General features: G+C 37.5%; 1 protein-coding gene across 1 annotated transcript; it reads left to right on the top strand.

Moving 5' to 3' along the window:
• The first annotated feature begins 1,838 nt into the window (after positions 1–1,838).
• hpxb (hemopexin b) lies at positions 1,839–5,911 on the top strand. Its single transcript, XM_067583399.1, has 10 exons — positions 1,839–1,971; positions 2,645–2,670; positions 2,794–2,889; positions 3,064–3,221; positions 3,326–3,479; positions 3,908–4,123; positions 4,265–4,357; positions 4,874–5,004; positions 5,110–5,257; positions 5,405–5,911. The coding sequence occupies exons 1-10, from the start codon at positions 1,907–1,909 to the stop codon at positions 5,629–5,631; spliced, it is 1,314 nt and encodes a 437-aa protein (XP_067439500.1). The 5' UTR covers positions 1,839–1,906; the 3' UTR covers positions 5,632–5,911.
• The last annotated feature ends 6,570 nt before the right edge of the window (positions 5,912–12,481 follow it).

A 12,481-nucleotide genomic window follows, 5' to 3' on the forward strand; every position in this document is an offset into this window, starting at 1 on the left:
AAATTATATTTTGAAATCTTGTGAATCATGCCCTGTATGGCAACACATTTAAATAATCGAATATCCAGACAAATTTGAGAGGTCTTAGTGTAATTGAAGATCAAACAGTTAAGCTGGCTTATGGTTGGAATGGGTCTATTCTATCTAAATTTTGTACTGTCGATTTCTCTGAGTAAAAATAATTAAACTTTGATTTCAATTAAATTTTGCTCATTCTTTTTGTTACTTGGGCTATTGCCTAACCACACATTGCCACACAAACTCAAAGGCTGTTCACTGACTGTTGGGTATTTATTTCTCCGGTCAGCATATTTGCTAAAAAAAAGTAAAAAAAAGTATTCTTGGAAAAGCCTGTCTGACAACCTAGGGAACACACTGAAAGCTTTACTTTTATCTGCTTAGAACTCACTGATACTGATTTGATGCGTATGCAATTATCAAACACAGTAAATGGTGGTAAAATGTTAACCAAACAGATCGATCATTTTATTTGAAATTCCACATCAAAGGCAAAGTAAAGTTTCTCGTTTCGTGCCTTTGTCCAAAGAAGATTCCTCTCAAGCATTCAGCAGCTTTTATTTTGATGATTACAGGATTGTCACTGTGCCTCAAGACAAATTACATGTACATTACATGTAGTATATAGTGTCACAGTTAAGTTAAACTGCATGTAATACTAATGGCTATTTAGGAGAAAAAGACATTACCAAATGAGTAAATTGTCATGTTCTTAAATGATCACGTCAGAGCCTCATTTTGCAACAACTGCAATGCCACCATTTGGCAATGCAAACACAAAGACAAAAACAAATACCAACAAACACACACACACACACACACAACCTGCAAGGACTATGTCAGTACACACAGTCACATTATGTCACAAGAACCTCTCCTCTGATGTCTCCCAGCAAAGAAATAAAAGAAGGATGAAAATAAAAGAATATAGCATTGCTGCATAGTATTGGGGGTTAGTCCAATCATCATCAGCAGCAGCAACATCATCACTATAACCGTTCCCTGTCTGTGCTGGTGATATATATATATATATATATATATATATGTATGTATACTGCAGGTGTGTGTACATGTATGTGAGTGTGTATGTTTGTAATCCAATCCAACTTCTCCAAAGAAAAGTGAGTCTGGCCGGATTAGAAAATGGCAGTCATGTTGGCTCCTTAATTTGTCCATTTGTGCCAGGCAAATAACAATTCATACATAAGCTTTTAGTTGCTGTAACACACCCTCTGGCAGCCATGTTGGAGATCTTCAGCTTTTGGTTGAGAAAGTGAGATCATGCTGATCATATTGCTTAAAGGAATAGTTCCACTCTTATTCATTAGTTTAGCTTAGCATAAACATTGGAAGTAGGGGGGGACAGCTAGCTTGACTCGCACCAAAGGTCATAAATATGCCTACCAGCACCTCTAAAGCTGCATTTATTCATAGCCGTATTATTCAGACTTTGGATTGTTGGTTACGCAAACTATTAGCCTTATAGTCACACCATTTAAATAACCTAAATTAGCTACTTTTGACATTAATGTAGTTCTTTTCATCAAGTGGCAGATATTGTGGCTGTAATGTAGTATATAGTGTAGTACCTAAGTTACAGTGCAAGAAATATTAACAGTTATTTAGGAAATAAAGACATTACCAAATGAGTAAGTTTTTCTTTAATGATCATGTCAGAGCCTCATTTTGCAACAACTGCAATTCCAACGATTTGTCAATGCAAATATAGACACACATACACCCACACACAAACGCACACACAGGAATTTCCTAACGTGTCCACCCACACACCGTTTCAGCATATAAGTGCAGCTTCAGCTCATGCACAGCTACACCTCTGCTCCACAGTGAGACTCCACATCTGAGGACTCCATCGGGACTGGAAATCATGAAGCTGCTCACCAAAACTCTTTTTTTGTGCTTAGCTATTTGCCTCACTAACGGCGCCCCTACGTGAGTATTAATAAATTCTTCTTACTTGTATTAAGTAGGTCATTCATGTCAGGATGTGCTAGTCCTGATATCCTGGTCTCAAGATCCTTCACTATTGGTGTCATGTGCATTGTCTTTCAAGAGCTTTTCCAACCCTTTGAATTTTAGAGCTTTGTGTGTACAGATTGTTTATTAAGGCTAAAAAGATAAAACATAATTGACCTGTGTTTAATATGTGGTATAATTCATTTTATAATTGAATAATCGAATGTCTTAAAATATAATCCAAGCCAAATACAATAATTTTCTGTCCTGTGCCCAAGAGGTGTTGAGTCAATTCTTTGATCATTTTTTAAGTCATAGTTTTTGTTTTTGAAGCATTGGATCACATCATACTGTTAGGTAATTGTGTTATTTTGTCCAGTCTCTGTTTCTGTATTTTCTCTTATCAGTGTAGTGGAAATACACAGGTCACTGTCCATTCATTTCATAACTCTGCTAGTTCACAAAGTTCACTGGTTGGATTGATTCAACAAATACAAGAGTGCTGAGTCATCTTGGTGTTTTGTCACTGATTCACCTGTTAGGATCATGACTCAGGGATTTTTTGAAAAATTAAATGGGATATGGTGCTATGTAAAGTAATTTTGCAGTAGAACTAACATTTTTTTTTTTTTTTTTTAATCTTTCACAGGCACCACGAACATGCAGCAGAAGGACGTGGGTCTTTAGTATACATATTACATATTACACTTATTAACATTTTCCATATTTACAATTCATATTACATTTATAGTAACAAGAGTTGTATTACTATTTATCAATTTATTTATTTTTATAAAGATGGAGGCCACCATGCAGCTCTGCCAGACCGGTGTTCAGGGCTTGAATTTGATGCAATCGTTCCTGATGAGACAGGAAAAATGTTCTTCTTCAAAGGTGTGGGACAGTTTTAATAAAGAGTATCTTTTTACATTCTACATTTACAACTCTTATTTAGACTTATGGTCTGTATTTTCTCATCAGGTTATTTAAATTTCATTTATATATTTTTCCAAACTGAACGTATTTCTATTACAGTGTAATGAAACTCCTCTGATGTTTTCCCTTCAGGTGACTACGTGTGGGGCGGCTTCGGTGGTGAAGTTCATCTCGCCAATGAGACCTTCAAAGAGCTGGATGACATCCACGGCTTAGGACATATTGACGCCGCCTTCCGTATGCACAACACAGAGAACCCAGATGAACACGATCGTATGATTTTACTCCTGGTATAAGCCACAGACACCTTAATTTGTGATATGAGTCTGATTGAAATAGAGACAGACCAAGAGGTAGCGCAGTATCTGTCACTGATTTTTCATGTAATCTCCAGGATGACAAGGTGTTCAGCTACTATAACCATACCCTGGAGGATGGGTATCCAAAAGAAATCCAGGAGGTCTTCGCAGGAGTCCCTACTCATCTGGATGCTGCTGTGGAGTGTCCCAAAGAACAGTGCAAGAGCGACTCGGTTCTGTTCTTCAAGGGTATGCTGGCATTTACTACAAAATTATCCATCTCACTAAAATCAAGATATAGAGCAATTAAAATAACATTAAAAATAAAAGGAAGAAATAATGGAATCAGATAAAGTGAGAGAAAATTTCTCTTGACAAATGCCAATGCTCTACATTATAACTGTGGATTATTATAAGCATAATGCTGCCCCCTAGTGGAAGAAATTGGCTGCAGCAGGAGTGAGTTTTGTCATGATAAGCAGCTTTAAACTGATGAAATACTTCTTTTGCTGTTCTTTGTCACAGTCAAATTACAGTAAATGGCATAAATTCAACTTAAATTATTTGACTTGTCCTAATGCAGCAAACCTGCAGTATATTATTTTCTGTTTTCACATTTTTTAAGAATTTCAGCATTCTTGCTGTCTCTAAAACTAATAATTCCCCCCTCCCCACAGGACATGATGTGCATGTCTATGATATTACCACAAAGACAGTGAAGACCAAGACATGGTCCCACCTGCCTGTCTGCACTTCTGCTATACACTGGCTGATGCAACACTACTGTTTCCATGGACACAACTTCACCAGGTTCAACCCAGTAACAGGAGAGGTGGCCGGAGATGGCTACCCGAAGGACGCCCGCAATTATTTCATGACGTGCCAAAGCTTTGGTGAGTTCATCAAGAAAGTTAATAAAATCAAAGTGTAAATTGTTTCAAATCTTAAAATGGTTGTTTTTGGTACAAGAAGTAGAAACAGATTAATTTTTATACAAGTATTTACTTTCAAATCAATGTGTAATCTTCTTACAGGCCATGGAGGTGGTTATAAAATCCCTAAATGCAGTGAAACCAAAATAGATGCCATCACCGCTGATGATACAGGCAAAACGTATTTATTTGCAGGTAAAGTCAAATACACAAAAATAGCAGTCTTTAAGGGAACAGTTCGACATTTTGGGAAATATTCCATTTGATTTCTTGCTGAGAGTTAGATGCGAAGAACTTTTGTTAAGTATGAAGCCACAGAGCCAGAAGGTGATTAGCTTAGCTTAGCATAAAGGCTGGTAGGAATGTAAAAGTGCTAGCCAGGCTCTAGTTAAAATTAGAAAATACAATTAGTGACAGCGTGTATACATAAAACCACAACTTGTCTAGTTTGTGTACAAATTGAATAAACAAGATACAATGTGTTAATTAGTGAGCTTTAGAGGCACGGGTGTATTTTTTAACAGTCTTGCTATGCTAAGCTAAGCTAGCTTCATAGTTAATGGAGAGAGTGGTTACAATCCTCTCATCTAACTCTTGGCAAGAAAATGTAATTCCCAAAATATCATAACATTTCTTTTGAATTTGAACCTGTCAATAGACAAATTATTTTGCTGAAAAGCTTTCACTAAGAATACAGTTCAATCTGCCCAGGCCCTATCTACATGCGTCTGGACACCAAGCGTGACGGCCTTCACGCCTTCCACATCACCAGGGCGTGGAAGGAGGTGACCCATGGGGTGGATGCTGTCTTCTCCTACACTGATAAAATCTACTTGATTAAGGTACGCCTTGAAGTAACCAGTCAAACTTCTTCCTATTTTTATTAGAAACCTCGAACTGTGTGAGGTTAAAACTAAAATTCCTCCTGTTCTGCCAAACACCTGCAGGACGATAAGGTTTACATCTACAAAGGAGATGGTCAGTACACGCTGATTGAAGGCTACCCTAAAACCTTGAAGGAAGAGCTCGGCATTGAGGGACATGTGGACGCTGCTTTTGTCTGTCCCAGTGAACACACGGTTCACATAATCCAAGGTAATGTTACAGAGTTCTTATTTCTATTTTTTTGGTGAAATTTTGGGTTGAACTTTAAATTTAAAGCTACTTTCAAATAATATAAGCTTCACATTTGCTCACAAGTTATTGCCAAACATCTTAACTCACACCTATTTCTTTCAACAGGACACACGATGCATGACGTCGACCTCACCGCCACGCCGAGGGTCGTGACCGAAGATCATGCTTTGGCCTTGCACGATATCGATGCTGGTCTGTGTGGTCCAGAGGGAATCAATGTGTTCAAGGGCTCAGAGTATTACCACTATGAGAACGCAAAGGCACTGGCTGATACCACAGTCTCCCCTTTGTCTAAACCTATTACCTCAGCAATGATGGGATGTCGGGATTAGTAGTCAGAGATGGGAGAATATCTCACAGTCATCTGCTTATACAGAGGAAACAAGAGACAGGGAGACAGAACACGCATCAAAGTAAAGTCTTCTTATCAGTTATTCAGAGTGGATGAGAGAAGGTTAACATCAGGAATCAGATAGAGAAAGATCTGGATTTGTGGACCAATGCATTGCAATAAAGTTCTATCATTGAAGAAAATAAGTGCCCCATTGTCATACAAACAGTGTGGAATGAAAATCTGACTTTTGTTTGATGAATAAAAAGTGGGAAAGAAAACTGTATACTGGAGTGTAAATTATTCTGCCAATTTCAGTCAGTAGTTTTATTGTATTTTTTAAATTATTATTATGAGTTTGATATTTTGAGTTTGCAAATGTGAAACTGAGACTGAACAAAAATAATTATGAGGAACAAAAATCAAACTCAAAAAAATGTATGAAGTAACTACAGAGTTTGGCCACTAGAGGACCTACTGTACATAAGAATGCGTTACACCAGAAACAATGAGAGGATTGGACTGACCAGAAAGAGCTATAGTAACAGAATCCTACATTAGACAGGACATATGAATATCTTAACAAGCAGCCCTTTTTGCACATTTGTGTCTTAAACCTCTTTCTCTGAATATTTCCAAATTGTCAAAATGCCTGTTTTTAACCAGGATGCCTGTGCTCTAATGGCACACTTCCCCTGATATCATACCAAATGGGCACTAGAGTGGTCTAAATGCCTCACTTGTGGGCGCAAGTACACTCCAAGTGCCTCTGTGTCCAGCCCAAATGCCCCTCTGGTTAGCTCAAGTGCTGCTCTAGTGTGAAAATTAGGGTTAAAAGTCCTACAAGTTCAATTTCACCCTTGCCACTTAGAGACTGTGCAAACCAGTGGATGTCTAAAGGACAGCATGATAGTATTAAAAAACTACTAGGCAACTGACAGTCAAGAAAATTCAGGTGATGATGTTTTTGTGTGTGTGCCGTTTTTAAAGAAATTTCTTAAAGAGGTTTGGTCCTGCATCTCATTTGCACCTCAACCCCTGAGAAGACACGATTTGCTACAATAGCAGATCAGACCAATGCTGGACAGGTGGCTGTGCATACTATTATGTTGTCTAAATGGTGTTAGCTCATGAATATCTTCACCCTATCAATCAGTTTGAACATAAAACAAGAATTACTGTTCAGGAACATAAGCTCCAAATGTGCAATCTGTGGTGTTGGTGATTCATTCTAGTTTTAACATTTAGATTTTTCATGGATGTTTTCTCTCAACAAATACCACGTGTTCAGTCATTCATGTTCCACTGTAGCTCAGTGTGTTACATTCATAGTGCAGTGTTTCTGACTTTTTGTTTTATCTGTAGTATCTCCATGTGTCTTACTGTGTTACTATGTGCTGGACTCTCTCAGTCACTGTATTTGTAGGTGTGCAAACATTTCAAAAGCAAACTAAGAAAAATATTGCTTACTTTTGAGCAGACACTGGAGGTTGGAAGCTTGAATCAACAACTAAAAAAAAAAAGTTGCTGTTCCTCTACTTGTACAGAGTTGTTAATGATTTCTAGCAACGAGTTGCAGGTGTAGATGCAAGCTCAGTAAAAGGTCTCCAAGCATGTGTGAAGTTCTCCAACACTGGTCTCAAATCAAAGGAATTGCTGGTTGTCAAAACTTTATTGACACAGACGCTTGTCAGAGACATTTCCTTCAGACGTTCTGGTTGCTCTTACGCTACTTGTAAAAAACTGCTCTTGTGAGAGATTTCAGTTCTGTTTTGAACAGAAAAGCTGTGATATTCTCACTCAAAAGATATAGTCAAATACCATGTTTTCATTTTTTATTGTGCGTTGTGTCTCTATTCTCAAGAGTAAATTAAAGTTAACACTATATTATTATTTGTTGCAGCAGGAAAGTCAAGCTTTCCATTTTCACCCTCAAAAAGTCATGTAGTCATGTATGGCCGAGATGTCTGAAAGAATTTGGATACAATACATATGAAAGCTGATAGTCATCATCATTACAACATACAGTATTTTCACAGACTATCCCATGCTCATATATTGAACCATATAGACACGTACGCAGCAGCCTGCAAGAGTCCAGGGGTCGGGACGGCATTAGCAGGCATTCAAGGCCCTTTCACTCCCTGGAGAGGTTTTTTGTTCAGCCAAAATCCCTGGGACTTTCAGCAAGCATAAAGGAAGTGCTGGCCTCAGCACAGCTTAATGGGCGAGGCCATCAGGACACACACGCATACACACACACGTGCATGTGCACGTAGAGACACTAACGCACATACACACATGCATAACAGACAGTACTGAATGCTTTCATTGCATCCATATACACACACAGCCACTGGCTGTCAGATAATATTAATCAGTGACCATGCTAAAATAATTAATTGACATTCTTTTATTCATTATATTTCAATTTATTTTCTTGAAGAAATAGCCAATCACCAGTATGTTTGAGATGTTATTTCCAGTTAATGTGACTGACTTTAGGTCAAAGAGAGTGTCCAGTGGGGACAAAGTTTGAGATCAATTAAAAAAAAACAAGTGTTTAATTTTTTATTCCCTAAAGACACTAGCTAGTATTACTGTTAACTATTATTTCATCTGCCAGAGACACATTTTACTAGCATCTGGAGCTCAGCAAGAGGTAAGTTTAGTTTCAAAAAAGTAAATTTTAAAAAAGTAGAATAAAATAGGAAAAGGATCATCTATTGTTCTGCTATAGCAGGTGTCCTAGTGTCTTTCCGTGTCCTAGTGTCCATGGACACTAGGACACGGAAAGAATTCATCCTCTGGGGAGCATAAATCTGTATCCATAAATTTAATTCCAATCTGTGTTTTAACCTTTTATATTTCTTTTGTACAGGTTGAGGTTTTGTCCTGATAGTGGAACCAGAGGAAAGTCACAGGATTCATCCCTTGGGGAACTATTGATTGGAATCCATCCATGACCCTCCTTAGGCCCTATGTTGTATGTTTGGCAAAAATACAAAAAAGTTCACATGAAACACTGAACTGAAAAAGTAACAGGGCTACTGCTAGCATTCATTCTAGTCGCGTTTGCAGCTAAATGCTCCACTTTGTTCACCAGCTAGTTGCTAACTTTGTCTGACTGTAGTTTGGTGCTGAGCAGGTAATGTACAGCGGGTTTATCAGAACATTTTCACTGGCAACAGCTTCCTGCTGTGACTAAAAACGACACAGAGGAGAGCGGCATGACTGAATTAAAACAGAAAAGTTGTGGTGCTAAACACCAAGACAATGAGTTGAAAGATGCTAAAAATCATGTGATAATTTTGTGGGTGTGTCACGATGAGCGACATCTTTCACATTACAATTAGTCATTCGATCCATTGTTCATATAAAAATAGTGACTATAGCAGATTTAAGCAATTGATATTAATTCGCGTTTACTGCACATGATCGCCACTTGTTTTTACTTTATTTAACCAGAAAAGGGCCTCACTGAGATTAAACATCACTTATAACTGGTCAGTCAGTTGGATTTCTGGACCCCAAACAGGAAAATAAAACACTAACCATGACAGAAAACCGGTATGGTACAAAAAGTTTATTCAGTAACAGTTCTGTAAACATCTGAGGTAAATGAACATTTACATCAACATGTTCTTAAACAAAAGGTTTAGACGCAAGGCACTTCTCTTCAAAGACAGTCATTTTACAGCTGGAGTAAAAGCAGGGGTTGTTTTTCATTTTCAACACGAGGGAGTCTGTGTCCCTGCTTGTAGGTGCGCCATGAAAATCCCATCACACAACCTCTGTTTTCCATCGGGGGATTTTTGATTCCGGGCACATCCATGGTGTTAAAGTTGGAGTAGCCAAAAGTCTCTCGATCCATATTCAAGACAGAAAAAGAACAACCATTTTAGATTTCTTCTCTATTCCAAGTCTAATTTGGATTGTATAATTTCCATAAATAAACAAAAATATGTTAATATCCCTCCTCCTACTGTAGGACACCCGTTGTTATTTTTCTTTTCTATTTATAGTATCATCAGATCCTCATTACTATCTAACTGTGCAAATCTTTATCTACATATCAAAGGTACTAAGAACAACTTGGAACTACAAGGTATGAAAAACATTTCAGCAATAGAAATAAGTAAAATGAACCTTGTTTCAACAATCTTTTAGAGACAAAGTTCAACATAATGTCTTTTTTGGTGGAATTCTCATTTCTCAGATTCATTAAAGGGTTGTAAAACTGATCTTGTGGTTAAAGCCATGTTTGTAAGGGTTAGGGGTGAGTTTCCCAAGCAAAGACATTTAAAAATCCATCAAATATTGTCATCTCTTTGGCACAAATCTCTTTGGTTTGGGAATATCTTTGGTTAAATCATACACATCACAAGAAATAACTTCTTTTCTAAAGAATAGATTCAACGCTTCAGCTGCCATGGTGTGCTGAAATATTTTGGCACCTAAGTTTGATCAGAGACATGTAAACATAGACACAGTCTGCAAACAGCATATATTCAGCCTTTGGTTCACCATATCTTTAGAGAATGTGTTGTACTAAACTAAAATGCAGCCAATGTGCCAAAACTGAAGTGCATTTTACTGCACCTTGCTTCTCATTTGTCACCTCATGTTTCATGTTGTTTTATAGTTGTTAAGTGATTGCATTCAGGACAAGTTGGGAATCATAAACTTTCAAAGTCAGAGTTGGAAAAAAAACACCTTGACAGGCCACCGATCCCAGTGCCAAAGGCCATTGAAGTTGAAGGCTATGTGTGGGCGGACACATTTGCTTTCAACATGGCAACCCATGTTCAGTTCCTAAGTCAAGCTTAAACTATTTGTACTGCAAATAAAGCCTTAATCGTGATTTGTTCATACTCAGATAAGCATCATAGTACACTGAATGAGCAAACATTTTGACTTGTCATAGTATGGAAAGCACAGGTGATAACATTAATGACGGCTCAGTTCCATTCAAGTGACCAAGGAAGCCACGCTGGTGAAACATCATGCTACTTAACCAGGGTCATGCATTTGGGATTCAGCCATTGTTAATGTTATTAATTGCAGCTGTGCTTTGCTGTGCATGCCCAAATATCTGCTTTGAAAAAGGTCTATAAGCCATGACAGTTATCTGCAATAATGTTAGCAGCCTGGACCTGTTAATTGCTAAATTAAAGGGATACTCCTGTGAATTTGTATTGTGCTTTCATAAAGACACAGATGGAAATGTTTAAGGAATAGTTTTCGATCGATATCACTCTCCTATTTGTACCTTAAATATGAGACTACAGTCAGGATACAGTTACAGTAGCTTTGTTAAGCATAACGATTGGAAGCAGAGGGAAACAGCTTGGCTTTGTCCAAAATTGCTGCATTTTTGAACTTTGGACAAAGACAGGCTAGCTGTTTCCCCCTGCTTCCAGTTTCTATGCTAAGCTAAGGTAAGTGCCTCCCGTCTGTGGCTGTGTATTTAACAGACAGACATGAGAGTATCAATTCTATCTATCTATTCTATCTAACTCTCTGCAATAATTAACAACTCTGTTTATGTCCAATAAACATTGGCAATGTATAAGGTAGCCTCTGTGTTAACTCTATGCTACCGTTAATCGTTTAGACTATGGCTTTTCTACCTAAAAGTTTGAATGCTAAGCCACTCTGATTATTAAGCTCATGACTTCCAAGTTGCCATCAATGCAGATGAGCAAACATTCCCACTGTACTGATTTATTTGTACAGTATATAACCATTAATTGAAGCACTTAAAGATTTGGCAGCTAGCTGCAGTAAAAATCTCATGCAGCACGACTGCCATCTTCATTTAGGAGAAGGCTGACACCCATGGCATTGTAACAATGTAACAGTGTCATGGGTTATTCACCTGATGGTAAAGCATTTTACCAGATCTGGTTAAAACTTAAAAACAATGAAGACCATGAGATGTGGTTGAAAGTATTGATGTTGAATCTGACCGTACTTTCTTTAGGTTATTCTGTTTATGGTCTTCAAACACTAATTTGAACACATGCCCTGTGATACAGTCTAGCACTTTTTCTGCTTTTTTCAAGTATTATAACTAAGTAACTACAGTAAGTATCTTAATATTCTGCCCAGAGAGAAACACAAAGATGTACAAACCCATAGTTTGCCCCAAACCACTCTCCCTTGTTGTCTTGCTACTAACCTACATTTTTTATTCCTGAACGTTGGATGAAATATTAGAATAACGTGATTGGATAAATTGAAGTTGTTGGGCAGTTGTTGTAAGGGAATACAACTGAACTTATTTGTGCCATTTTCTGTATATTTTTTTCTGTCTCATTTGGCAGGAATTAATGAGAAGAATGGGAAAAATTATGTCTGTTACAAACAAACAGATAAATTTGATCACTTTTTTAGATCATATTGCTTTCTTTTTTTCTCCAAAATCTAAAAGCTACTGTATATCCTACAGCTAGTCTAAAAAATTAACTTAAAGTCCTTCTATACAGAACAGCTAGGGGGAACTCAACCGTTCTGTAACACACTGCAAACACAAGCATCAGAAAGAAGGTGTATTGATTTTTACGCTCTGTCCAAGCCGCAAAACTAAAGATTTCTCAATAAAGAACTCATTGAAATGTAGTTTAGCCCTTGAGGATATTGTTTTTATTAGCATCAACTCTTCTAACATTGGATTTTTGTATAAAGTGACCAGTTGGGCCAATGTCAGAATAAGCCAAAGCACTTTAGATTTTGGTTTTCTAGGTGAAAGTCTCTATAAATTGCAGCTTGAGCAGAAACTAACTTTTTTAAAATGTAGGTAGTTCTGTATAACATCCTGTGTAGCCTATCATTACTACTGATCATTA

The sequence above is a fragment of the Thunnus thynnus genome, chromosome 24 (assembly GCF_963924715.1).
Source record: "Thunnus thynnus chromosome 24, fThuThy2.1, whole genome shotgun sequence".
In the NCBI taxonomy this organism is placed as follows: domain Eukaryota; kingdom Metazoa; phylum Chordata; class Actinopteri; order Scombriformes; family Scombridae; genus Thunnus; species Thunnus thynnus.